At 39.6% G+C, this 13,693-nt stretch overlaps 1 protein-coding gene across 1 annotated transcript; it reads left to right on the forward strand.

Annotated features, from left to right (window-relative positions):
• The first annotated feature begins 8,146 nt into the window (after positions 1-8,146).
• On the forward strand, positions 8,147-8,978 carry LOC107104911 (cystatin-like). Its single transcript, XM_015405027.1, has 3 exons — positions 8,147-8,347; positions 8,558-8,668; positions 8,870-8,978. Exons 1-3 carry the CDS (start codon positions 8,147-8,149, stop codon positions 8,951-8,953), a joined length of 396 nt encoding a protein of 131 aa, XP_015260513.1. The 3' UTR covers positions 8,954-8,978.
• Positions 8,979-13,693: the final 4,715 nt, after the last annotated feature.

Raw genomic sequence — 13,693 nt, forward strand, 5'->3', positions numbered from 1 at the left:
TAAAAGTATGCCTGTCTGCCATGCCGCCATGCCTGTCTTTGCCTAAGTCCCCAAATTTCCTAATTCCGCCCCTGCTTTGCAGTTTATTAATCAAGTCTCCACTACGGAGTATTTTGGTGCTTCAGACTTCCCCTATAAGTTTTTTTTATTGTTTTTGTTATCTGCACCGGATTCTAATCTGCAAAAGAGTCTGCCTGATTAACTAGTTTGAAAATTACTTTGTAATCATTTTGTTTTTCTGTAGAATTTCTAGATTGTTCATCAATTGATTGTTCTATACTGAACTCCCCTTCAATTGGTCTCTGCTTTTCCCCTTGTTCCCATTTTCTGATTCTACTCTATTTCAGTCTTCTTCGTTTTCACTATTTCCTTCTTCCATCCCACAAGAATAGTTTCCTGTTTCCTCTGTACTCTGGACCCAGGACACTTCTCCACAAGTGACTTAGTAACACGCGTCCTTTCACTCCTCCTGAAAGGAGATTAACTGTACAGAGCAAAAGTAAACAGATAGAACTCCTCTGAATATATTGATAAAAACCTATGGGGTGCCACCCCCATTAAAAAGGGACTTAATTATAGTCTACAAAAAAAAAAACAATATTGTTTTTTAAATTTTTATTTAAAGAAATTGTACTAAAGATAATAAACTGTCCCAGACAAATTACAATACCTTGCTCATGAACAGTGAACCACCATCAAAGGTTTATTTCTTAAAAATGTATGTTTATTTTTCTTTTTATTGCCGTTCTTTTACCCTTTGGCTTGTGTCAAGTCACCAGGAGGACAGAAGAAATGACAAAGAGGTCCACATTTCTAAAATAGGTGTTAGTTGAGTGAAAAATCCAGACTACCGGTCAGAGATTTGAATGTGTGGAAAAGTTGCTAGCTGTTGGATGGAGGCATGTGTCTGAGTGAGTTATTCTTGTATGCAAATAAGGACTATGATGAGGAAAGCAAATACCAGCATATATTGTTTGAACCTAGAAGGAAATTCATTTTCAAAAGCCACCATTCCACCACTGAGAGCAGGACTTTGGCCATTTCAAGATATTTATTACAGAATTGACTAAGCTCACATGAAAAATTAAGAAAATGCACTTTAACATAAGAATAACATCCCATAGGCCAGGTTTATTTTTAGAAAAAAACATCTGATTTTTGAGTGTTAAATACTTTAAATGGGAATAGGGCAAGGTACAAGGCAATACTGGTAGAAAACCTGTAGAGGCTGCATTAAAGCAGAACTGCTGTGGCTTTTTATATTTTCATAGGAGTCATCAATCAATAATGGGGTCAACCTCAGATGTGGGATATCTAGAGTCACCAAGTCATCTCTATGTCATGTATTTGGTGTGCCCAGCCACTAAACCAGGTGAGTTAAAACTGGTTTAAACTGTGCAGATTGGACTCTCCCCCATCTTGGGTCAGCAGTCCATCACAAAGACTCACAAACATCCACACCACTAACAGGTATCCTGGAATTTGCAGTGAACTAAGAAAAATCTAAGGGTAGTCCGAAGCACATCTAAACCAAAGGCCGTTTTATACTTCAGACACCCAAGCTTTTCTTTGGTTTCCATTTTTCATTTTCTCAAGCCGTTTTGGTTCACTGTAATAGATAAAACTTTTACACTGCTTTTCACCATTCACTGTTTTTTGTTTTTTTATACTAAAGGTAGTATCGTGGCCCAGAGGTGTCAACATAATACCAAAGCCGCAACACAAATACAAAAGCTGCAACAGAAATATAAAAGCCACAACGGAGAATCCAATTCAATATAATTAAGGGAGTGAATGGATTGCTGTTAATCCTTTCATTCACTCATCTAGTTGTGGTTTCTGATATAGGTGACATAGGTGCCTGCCCAGGGTAGAGGCCTGCGCGGGACAGATTTCCCAGTCCCGTGCCCACTCCCGCAGTGTTTAGTCCCACTCCTGCAAAGAATTATGATTATCAGTCCCGCTCCCGCCCGCACCTGTAATAGTTTGTCCCGCTCCTGCCCGCAATTCCCCGTGATTCCGACGTTCGCCAACTGCTCAAGGCAATTTGTGTCTTTAGTTTGAGGAATTAAACATGCTGTGTTTAGCTGAGCACATTACTGGCCGATTCTTCACCGCATAGCGCGTTAGGTGGCACAAGCTGCAATATCCAGCACATTGTGATGCATATATATGATAGACATACAGTAGACTGATAATTTATGACTTTATTTAAAAAAAAATTTTATATAGAGATGCACCGATCTCGATTTTTTTCAATCCAATCTGATACGATACCTGGGCTGATTGTTTCGGCCGATTTCCGATACCGATCCCATTCAAGTGTTGAATTAATTAACCATATGTCTTGCAATGACAGTGAAGGTTTCAGCGTTGACATAAAGATTTTTTTTTTTTAAAAAGGTAATAACACAGATATAAATTCAATTTATATGATTTAAAAACAAATAAGGAGTAAAAATGAAGACATAACAGTTCAATATAAAGCACTATCAGATCCAGCTAATTAGTCAATGTTGGTGCCAATATCCGATCCTGGCATTGGATCGAAGCATCTCTAATTTTAAAGTCTATGGGATCAATGCAAAAAACATTTTCATGCAGATTTACTAAAACCCTTTTTTTTTTAAACATGCAATACTTGAATATTTTAAGCTTTTTTTTTTAGACTACATAGTGATGGTCTTTAGAGGGCATTTCTGAACAAGGGTTTGGAATAAAATAACTTCTCAAAATTAATGGAGATGTCTGAAAATTTAGCATTTCGACAACCAAACAATTATATGGAGTGGGTTGTCTTGATGTGCTCACATGATAAGGTAATCAGGTGCACTTCAGTGTATATTTGTTTTTGTTTATCAACTCATTCCCATAACCATTTGATCAAGTTCTGGTAAGGAGTTGAGTTACACAAATATTCAAATATTTGAGCACTTCTAACCTTTGTCTGATTTGCATAACCCTGAATTTAACATTGAACCTTCAACAGTTTACCAGCAAACTGCTGAGGTTTAGGTCAGAGGTATTTTAGTTATTGGACTGGCAACCTGTCCAGGGTGTAACCCGCCTCTCGTCCGTAGACAGCTGGAGATAGGCACCAGAACCCTATCCATGGATGGATGGCTCTTTTAGTTATTTCAAACTTTTAGAAAGTAATATTACACATAAGATGAAACCCTCTAGGAAATAGTATTATATGATTTTTAAAACCCCACAGATCACTTTAGAAAAAAACATAATCAGCAATAAACAATACTAAAAACAGCACAGGGTAATCACTGGAGATAAGCAGTCTAAAACAGATCAGTTTTAGTCTTGATTTAAAAAGAGGTTAATTATCAGCATTATTGGGAGGAACTGAATTCCACAGTTTGGGAGTAGAGCAAGAGAAAGCTCTCCTCCCCACGGTGAAGACTGGCAGGAGGCTCAATAAGGTGGATGGAAGAGGGAGATCTAAAGATTCAGGAGGGTGTAACAATCTGGAGGAGATCCGAGAGGTATGGGGGATCAAGATTATGGACGACCTTTAGTGGTAATGGGAGGATTTTGAACTGAATTCTGAAGTTAACAGCCAGTGAAGCTCCTGTAGGTGACATGATGAAATGAGGGGTGTTATGATCGGTTTAACGAATCTGACCCACATGCAGAGAAACCACCCAGAGAGCACGGAAAAAATTTTAACAGGTTTATTGAAGGAGTAAACAGGAGTTGGATCAGGACCTTAGTGAGCTGGTAACCCGGAACTGGAACTGAGAAGGGAAGTTCAGTGGTCAGTTCAGGTAACGTGGGAATCTTGGAAGCTCTTAAATTTTGCGAGGATGGGACTCACATTTGAGGGGGACCTTGTTAGTCCTTGAATCCAGATTGTGTGGTAAATCCAGAGAAGAGTGAACACGTTGGAGGGCGGACAGGTTGACAAGCGTGGACCCGGAGGAGTAATGGAGCGGACTTGTCACTCGGATTTCCGATGGGTACTTGAATGGAACATGCGGAGGTTTTCCCGGTTTTTTTCCTTCCAGGGGAGAGAAGGTCCAGGAATCCAGTAACACAGGAAAGCTTCCTGCCGGGGAGCAAAGACAAAAAAACTCGTTAGACTCAGAGAAACAAAGCTAGGTTAGACTCAGCTAAACTCAGCTTAGCTACCCAAAGTAGCCAAGCTGAGTACCCAAAACTGGCAAACACTCTGGCGTTGAGGTAGTGACAGCCCAGTGCTCAAATACTCCTCCAGATAATGATCCAATGAGCCGCAGGTGTGCAGGGAGGGACAGCGAAAACAGGGCACCTCCTGGTGGTGAAAAAGGAAAACACACAAACAGGCCACACAAACTGGATTCCTAACAAGGGGGTTTTGTTAATTAAACATGCTGCTGAATTCTGGACCAACTGAAGCCTAAAGAGTGATTTCTGAGGAAGACCAAAAACAGGATAGTTGCAGTAATCAATACGAGAGATGATGAGGCGATGGACAAGAACATAAGCAGAGCGTGCTGAAAGAGAGGGAGGTGACATTGAACGTTTCGTAGGTGAAAAAAGGCAGAATGGGTAATGTTATTAATGTGGGAGGTCCTCCTGATAATCACAATGCTGATAATTTACCTCTTTTTAAATCAGGGCTAAAAACTGATCTGTTTTAGATTGCTTATCTCCAGTGATTACCCTGTGCTGTTTTTAATATTGTGTATTGTTGATTATGTTTTTTGTACAGCTCCCTATTTCCTAGAGAGTTTATTTAATTTTATAATAAGAAATTCTAAAAGTTTAAAATAACAAAAATATCTCTGACCTTAATAGTTTCAGCAGTTTGCTGGTGACCTGTTGAAGGTTCAAAGTTGAATTCAGGGTTATGCAAATCAGACAAAGGTTAGAAGTGTACTAATTTCCACAAATATTTGAATATTTGTGTAACCCGACTCCTTACCAGAAGTTGGTCACACGGTTATGGGAAATGGGTCGATAAATAAAAAAATAAAAAAAGTGCACTGGAGTGCACCTGATTACCTTATCATATGAGCACATCAAAACAACCCACTCCATATTTTTGTTTGGTTGCCGAAATGCCAAATTGTCAGACATCTCCATTACTTTTGAGAAGTTATTTTATTCCAAACCCTTGTTCAGGCCTGCCCTCTAAAGATCATCACTAATTAGTCTCCAGAAAATAATAAGCTGGATATTCAAGTATCATATGTTTGAAAAAAAAAGGGTTTGAGTATCTGAAAATGTTTTTTTCATTGATGCCATAGAGTTTAAAACTAAAGATGCCTGAATCTTTATGTCAACACTAAAACCTTCACTCACATGGGAAGATGTGACACATACTTCACCATTCTACATGATCTAATCATAGATCACATGGAAGAAGAAGTATAAAATTAAATTTAAAGCATAACTTAATAATATTCACCCAGTTGGTTAAATTTGGTCTTTCTTATTTATGTTTAAATATTCCAGTGTTGATTAAATAACATGTATATATGCACTATGTTGTACATTTAGTTAGACAACTAAACACATTCAGGAATAACCAAATGATAAGGTCTATTTTTTCATTATTATCATTCTACACTGTAAAGTTGCAGATACGATTTAGACTGAATCAAATTATGATTGACCAGGAGAGGTGATGCTGCTCATCAACATCAAAGTTACACGAAACTTATTTATTGTCTTTGTCTTTTATAGATAAACATCCTCTTCAATTTAGACAATTTGCCTTTTTATTTTATTTTTCTGCCTATTTATCCGAGAATTTGTAGACATTAATGGCCTTCATTTTTTTAATGTGGACATGTTAACATTCAGTTTAAATAGTTTTTGGTGAAAAAAAAGAGAAAAAAATCAAGGCACATTGATAATTTCTTAACTTATTGTAGTAATAAAGATTTGGCATTGGTATAAGCAAGGATAGTTTATTTGTCTCTCATGGAAGAAATTTGTCCTCGAAGAGAGGGCAATGCAGCAATATAACAGAGACAAACCATGTTCCAATGAATAAATATGTAAAAAAAAAAATAATAATAATAATAAATAAAAACACACTATCATAATCAACATCATCACCATGTTCATCATCATCATCAACCTCATCATAATCATCATCATCATTATCTTCTGAATCTCCTGTTTCTCTGTTTAGGCTCAGCTAGATGTCCATTGATTTGCTGGTTGGTGGAGAGTGCATTTATCCATGGGGGGCACCTTCAAAACAGTAATGATACATAGATTACCTATTTTATGACATTTAACACTAGTAGACAGCATCCTGGTGACATCAAACATTCTAGTTCCAGCCCAGCAACGAAGGCCCCCATCTTAGGAGGGGTAAACCTTTGCTTAGCTACAACAGAGGTAGACTGTACTCTAGATTTTTTCATAAGATTTCTGAATACCAAGAAAACTTGCTACCAAGACATAAGGGAAAAATTAGCTCTAATCAACCGGAGAAACAGCAACAGGGCAGGGAGAGGCAACAGCTAACAGAGCTATAGATACTAACTGCATAGGATCGAGGGATCATGGATGGCAGATTGGCTAAGTCCACCAGGGAAACTGTCATAAAACCCAGAATGTAGGACCCAGTATTCAAGCGAGACAGACAGTGGGAAGTTTCAAAACGTTTCATAACAAAACAAAACTGAGACAGCACAGAACAAGAGCTGCTGTGGATCTGCGGATCTGCAGGGGGGCAGGGGGGCCGCCCATCACTGAAACTCTGGAGGGAGAAACACAGGTAAGTGACAATGATAATCTCAATTAGATCAGCTATCAGGGCTGGTAGAGGCCACAGCTTACCGAGGCTAGCCTCTAGGCTATCTGCAGGAGACAGAAGGAGAAAAATGCCCCCCACATAACTTGTGAAAGTATCACTCACTAAAAATCTGTCAATCAAACTTTTTAATATTCATCAGTGGTCATGTCTTACTTCTATTCCTCTCTTTCCAAACATCATGATGCTGTTATCTTATCCAAAATACTGCAGGCAGAGTTCTGATAAAAATTAAAAATAGAGATCATATATATCCTATCCTAGCTTCTCTTCATTGGCTTCCTGTTAAATCCCTGATAGAATTTAAAATCCTCCTTCTCACATATAAAGCCGTACATAGCCAAGGTCCATCTTATAACAGAGATATGATGGGAGGCAGATCTCTTAGTTACTGTATCAGGCTCCTCTCCTGTGGAACCGACTACCGTGAGGCAGACACCCTGTCTACTTTTAAGAGTAGGCTTAAAACTTTCCTTTTTGATAAAGCTTATAGTTAGACTGGCTCAGGTTATCCTGAGCTATCTCTATAGTTATGCTGCTATAGACTTAGACTTCTGGAAGACATATGGACCCCTATTTCATAATTCTTCTTCATTCTATCTCTATTCTCCCACTCTGTAGAATCTGTTAGTTCAATCTGTAACGTTATGCTCTCTCTGCTTTTTCACATAGTAGCTTTGCGTGGTCTGTTCCTGTTTGGCTGTGACACCATCCGGGAAAGAAATATCAGCTGTGCTGCTACCATCAACACCTTTGTTATAGATATTCGGGATCGTCCTGTTTTTCAGTGCAGTCCTTTTTCTCTGACTCTGACTGGCTGGATGGGCTCTCTTCATCCTCTGACATGGGAGTTGGGTCGGAGCTCGTCTGCCTGGCTGTGTGTTTCCTGGACGGGCCGCCTTTTGCAGTTGCATTTTGTTTCTCTTTTCTCTTTGTTGCCATTTGGTTTCTGTCCTTTATAGAATAGCCTAACAGTAGGTTAAGATTTATTAGACAAATACATAACACCACACAGACAGTTTGCAGAGGAAAGTTGGTACCATTGATAATCTGTATAATTTTTTCATCAAAACCTAGTGGACCTGTCTCTGGTCAAAATTCCATTTTTTGACTCAGTACAGCCCTCTTCTGTGTACATGGCGGTGTGCTCTGAACTGGGCCGTTGACCTCTGCAAATCATATTTCTCAGAGTCCTCACATCCATTTACCATTGAAGATCGATCCCCCTTGCTTCAGAGGAGATGTTGATTGGTTGCCTAATGAGAGGGATGTGTCTATTAATCTTTAAACAATGGCATCATTAATCATTAAAAGCGCAGGCAAAGCTTCAGATCTGTAGTTCGTTTTTCAACTCTTTGCAGTTTAACTCCTAAATCAAAGATGTGGAAGGCTGTTCTACCTTTTCTTGCAGCTCTTTTTGTTGGATTGTCTTGTATGCCTGGGGGCATCTTTAAGATAGAAGATGCAGCAAATCATGAGGGGTTCCAGAGAGCACTGAAGTTTGCTGTTGCCCAACACAACAACAGGACCAATGACACGGCCCTCCGCCAGGTCACCGAGGTGGTCTCAGCAGAGTCTCAGGTTGGTAATATTTAGAAAATGTAGTAAAATGTAGGTATATAATCAATTTATTGGGTAATTGTCCTGTACTAAATAAATGTATTTTGACCAATTAATGTGAATTCCATGTAAATAACTTAATATAACTTAAAGGTCTGTGTTAGTTTTTGTTTTTGTTTTTTGCTACTGGTGTTTTTTAAGTATTCTTGCTTTCTTTGCTTCTCCTTAAAGGTGGTAGCTGGGTTGAAATACATCATGACGGTGAATTTAGCAAGAACCAATTGTGAAAAGGGGGGATCAGAAGAAAACTGTGCTGTCCACAAAGAGCCAGAACATGCTCAGGTAAAAACATTAGAGAGAAAAAGACTGACTGTAAACTTTGGGATTTAAAAAGAGAAATCTCAAAATAAAATCTGATATTTCAACATTTTATAATGTTGAAATGTATCCAGCTTTTAAAACTACTTAGGGATAATGTTTTTCTGAATAAATGTACGCAGATTGTCTGTCTTACATAAGTGTATTGTGAGCTTTCTTTTTCAGCCTTACCAGTGCCATTTCGATGTGTGGAGTCAGCCATGGCTTAACCATACCCAGCTGACCAGAGAGGAGTGCTCCAGTGCTTAAGTGATAATGAAAACAACTTTCCTTGTAATTTCTGCAAAGGATGCTACCTTTAAATCCTCCTAAAGTTACTTCAGTGAGCACTACTTTGTAACTTTCAAAGTATTCAGTATTCTTCAAAGCCATTGACGTTATTACAGATTTCTTGCACTGAAAATAAAAAAGCAATTATCATGCTAAATGTGAATGTGTTTTTATTTTTTTGTATAACAAGTTTCAAAGTTTGTTGCTGATCTAGTTTTGTGTTTGTTTGCCCTTTAATTGGAAATGGTTAACATGGAACAACTAAACACATGTTTTTGTACAATTTTAATCCAAATGCTGCATTGCTTTGCACTATTAACAACACTGCTTAACCTGGGAAATACTTTTTTACAATAGACAGATGTGAATAATTATAAAAAAAAAAAAAAAAAAAAAGAAAGAATGAAAATCTTTTTAAACGTGACATGGGTGTTTATTTAATCTGATAGCCTTAAACTAATTCTGGTTTATGTCAGCTAGAACCCACTTTCGAAACGTGTTAAAGGGTCCGCATTTCCTATCTGCATCTGCCTAGATCTTCTAGCCCCAGAACGACTCAGAACATTAAACATCCCTCTTAAGGGATGACTCAATCGGAACTAGACTATGACACTTTTATCTTAAGGAACATCAGAAATAAATGCTGAGGCTGTTGCCAGATAGCAAAGAGGTTGCAGCAAAAATCCCAGAAATTCTGAATTGTACTAGTAATTCGCCTCACCCCTGCAAGGAGCTATACATTGCATGCCTCACATGTTGTCAGTAGAATATGTGTCACCATTTTGGCGTTATCTGGTTTTATATCAGCCGTGCAACACTTAATGTCATGATCATGGCGCTGATGGCTGACTTAATTGCTCATTTCCTTCACCTGTCTAACTCTGCCCGGTTGCTCATTACATATCATCTGATCCACCTGTTTTCAGCCTATATTTATGTTGCCTGTTTTCCAGCCGTCAGTGCCAGATTATTCAAGCTGAGTGTGAAAAGTATCTAGTGTACCCAGTAGTGTTGTTTAACTGCCAGTAGTGTTGTTTAACTGATCCTGATCCGTTTTTGCCTTTGGATATCTGAGTTTTCGTTCGGCCCTGTTCCGGTCTGTCTCTGCCTATTTCCTGTGTTCGGACTGCTGCTTTGATTCTGCCAGTTAGTGAGCTTGGATCTGTCCCCTGACCCCGGCTTGGATTATCTCCCTGGTACCTCTGCATCTCTCTCATCTTCTGGTTAGAATGAAATACAGAAGAAAATCTCTTTATTGCCCCACAATGGGGAAATTCTGGTGTTTACAGCAGCAAAAGATTGTAGAAACAATGGTCACACAAATGTGTACCATGAAAGTGTAAATGTGGACCTCTGTAAAGTTTTTTATCAATATAAATACTGTGCACCTGAAGAATAAATAACCAATATACAGCTATGGACATTTTTACGGTAATGGATATTTGAAGATAGCAGCAACATCAGAGATGTGCAAAATGACAGCAGCATGTTATTTAACTGACTTAGAAAGAAACTTTACAAAATCAGTATGAATGTAACAACTTGAAGTTGTTGGGAACAGCGGTGGTAATAAAGTCTTATAGCTGCTAGGAGGAAGGATCTGTGATAACACTCACTGGTGCATTTAGGGTGCAGCAGTCTGTCACTGAAGGAGCTCTCCAGTTCTGAAACAGCTTTATGCATGGGGTGGGGAACCATTATACAACAGAAATGTTAATTTAGTTGGGATCCTTTTGTTTCCCACCTCCTGCATAGAGTCCAGAGGGCATCCAATCTCAGAGCTTGCCTCCTGATCCGCTTATCTAGCCCTTTTCTCTCAGCTACAGATAAGCCACTGCTCCAACAGACAGCTCCATAAAGGATTGCTGATGCCACGAGTAATAGAAGGTCTTTAGGAGCAACCCCGCATTGAAAAAGAGACCTCAGTATCAGCAGCAGGAAGAGTCTTCTCTGACCTTTCTTATACAGAGCCTCAGTGTTGTGAGTCCAGTCCAGTTTGTTATTTAGGTGAACACCTAGGTAGTTATAAGAGTCCTCTCAATGTCCTTTCCCTGGATTATCAGCCTTGTCAGTGGGGTGGATCTGCTTCTGTGAAAGTCCACCACTAGCTGCTAGGCATTGTATTGATCAGATTGTGGTTCTGCTGGCACCAGGCCACAAAGTTCTGGGCCCACACTCTCCAACAGCAAGGAGAGTAAATGGAGAAGTCTGTAGTGTAGAGGGTGAAGTGGAACGCTTTCATTACTCTTCCCTGTGGGACCCCCGTACTGCAAACAAATCTATCTGAGACACAGCTCTGTGCCCTCACATACTGTGGGTTGCCAGTGACGTAGTCCAGAATCCACTTGGATATGGTATGGTCCACTCCTGACAGCTCCAGTTTGTCCCTTAGGAGTCCTGGCTGGATGGTGTTGAAAGCACTGGAGAAATCAAAGAACATGATCCTCACAGTGCTTCCAAGTATCTCTAGGTGAGTCAGAGCTTGGTGCAGGAGGAAGATAATGACATCATCTGCCCCATTCCCAGGATGGTAGGCAAACTGCAGTGGATCCAATGAAGTCTTCACTAGGGTGCATAGATGGTGTAAGTCCAGCCGTTCAAGGGTTTTCATCAGGTTGGAAGTCAACGCTACCAGCCTGTAGCTGCTGAGGTCCTTTGGATGTTTTTTCTTGGCACCTGTACCACACAAGAAGTCTTCCACAGCTCTGATGATTCTCTCTGCCTCAGGCTTAAGTACAATATGGAACACAAGATGCCACACAGTTAATCTACACAGCATCTCAGAAGTCTGGAGCTGATGCTATCTGGAGCCTTGCTTCATTTCCTGCTCTGGATTCTGACTCAGGACCCTCCTGGTCTTCAGCATCTGCTGGCTTCCGCTCTAGATGTGGTTCTGCCCAGCTCCTGGAACTCTCTGGGCGGCTCCCGCTGCATGTTGCGGAGAAGTCATCTGACTGGTTCCCACTCTCTCCTATGGACACAGACTGAAATTAGAACCAGGTTATTGATTCACATGCTCGTTATTGTTCCGCGTCTAAGCCCAGTGATCACTAACCTGAGTGTCTGTCTCTAAGGAGAATTCAGAAAGCCAGTCCCAGCTGACAAGTCGTATATACCATAGCTTTCAATAACATGTTTTATCTTTAAACATTCCTGTTCTGTCTGCCTGAATTCTGAGTCCATTTGTCTGAGCCGTAACAGAATGGTCTGGCCAAACATGGACCCATTGGCAGACAGACAGTGGTGTGAGAGCGTTGAGCAGAGCATAACCCAATTGGAATCAGGTGGGTGTGAAATCCTCGGTCATCTGTGCGACCAGGTTTCGCCTGTTTCTTCTTCCCCGCACACCACAGCTACAGATTTTACACCTTTTCTCAGGAATTGATCCAAGAGTTCTGCCCAGTACACCCCAGCAGAGAGGCTTCTAGGGGTCTCTTCTACCTGGTCCAACGTCAAGAGTTGTTTACCGCAATTGCGGTCATACAAACAAAATAAGCTGGCAAGCGGATGTAGAAATGACCAATCAGATGCCTCCAGTCTGCAGCACTGTCTGCGGTCACCTACAATTTGGGAGAGGTGCAGCAGAGTTTCTGCGGAAGGGGCGGGGACGTCTTTGTGTTCACTGCGATACCTACACAGACGACCTAGTTTCAAAGTATAAATCAGCCTTAAGGGTAAGCTGGCCTGACGCGGTATGCTGAGCTCACAGAACACCGGACCGGCGCAGAGCAAATAGTCATCTGTATTTGGTTGATTTATTTATTTTTGTTTGTCAAAATTGTATGAAATTCTCAGAAATTAATTAATTTTCATTTCATTTCATTTTAACCTAGAGGAAAACTCAACTACAAAAGCCCACAATTCAACCACTCAGAGCAACACTTTGGCAGTTTCAAGGTATTCAATGCAAAATTGAATAAGCTCAAATGAAAAATTAAGAAAATGCACTGTAAAATAAAAATAACATCCCATAGGCCAGGTTTATTTTTAAACAAAAAAGGCAAATTTTTGTCTGTGTTCCCCTTTAAACAGGAGTAGGGCGATATACAAGACAATAATGAAAGAAAAACTGTAGAGGCTGCACTTGTTTAAAATAGAAGTGATTTACCTGTTTATATTATGACTGGAGTCATTAATCAATAATTTTCCATGGGGTAAGCAGTCCATCACATACACCTAAGCACACCTAAACCAAAGGCTGTTTTAACCTCAGAGACCAAAGCTTTTCTTGGTTTCCATTTTTCATTTTCTCAAGCTGTTTTGGTTCAGTTTGACCTAAAAGATAAAACCTTAAAACTAATCTTAACCATTCCCTGTTTTTTGTTTTGTTCTTATTTCTTTACTAAAGGGGTTTACTCATAGTACAAATCTAGGTACGGTAGTTTGGGAAGGGATAATTAAACAGGTTTAAATCAACAGCATTTTAAATCACTAATGAAAACCGCTTGCACAGAGAATTGTAACTCTTATTCTAGAGTCTAGTTTATGATTGATTTTATTATGTTGTTTTTATGTGTTTTTATATGTCTTACTGTACTGCTGCCTCTTGGCCAGGTCTCCCTCGAAAAAGAGATTTTATCTCAAGGGACTTCCTGGTCAAATAAATTAAAAAAAAAATAATAATAAAATAAAATCCATGCTGGTTCAGAGCAAAATAATGCATTTTCCTCCCTGCATGCAGTCAGCCAAGCCTTGTAGCTAAACCAGGTCCTGCAAAAA

Source organism: Cyprinodon variegatus, unplaced genomic scaffold (assembly GCF_000732505.1).
Source record: "Cyprinodon variegatus isolate N-32 unplaced genomic scaffold, C_variegatus-1.0 Scaffold1947, whole genome shotgun sequence".
NCBI lineage: Eukaryota > Metazoa > Chordata > Actinopteri > Cyprinodontiformes > Cyprinodontidae > Cyprinodon > Cyprinodon variegatus.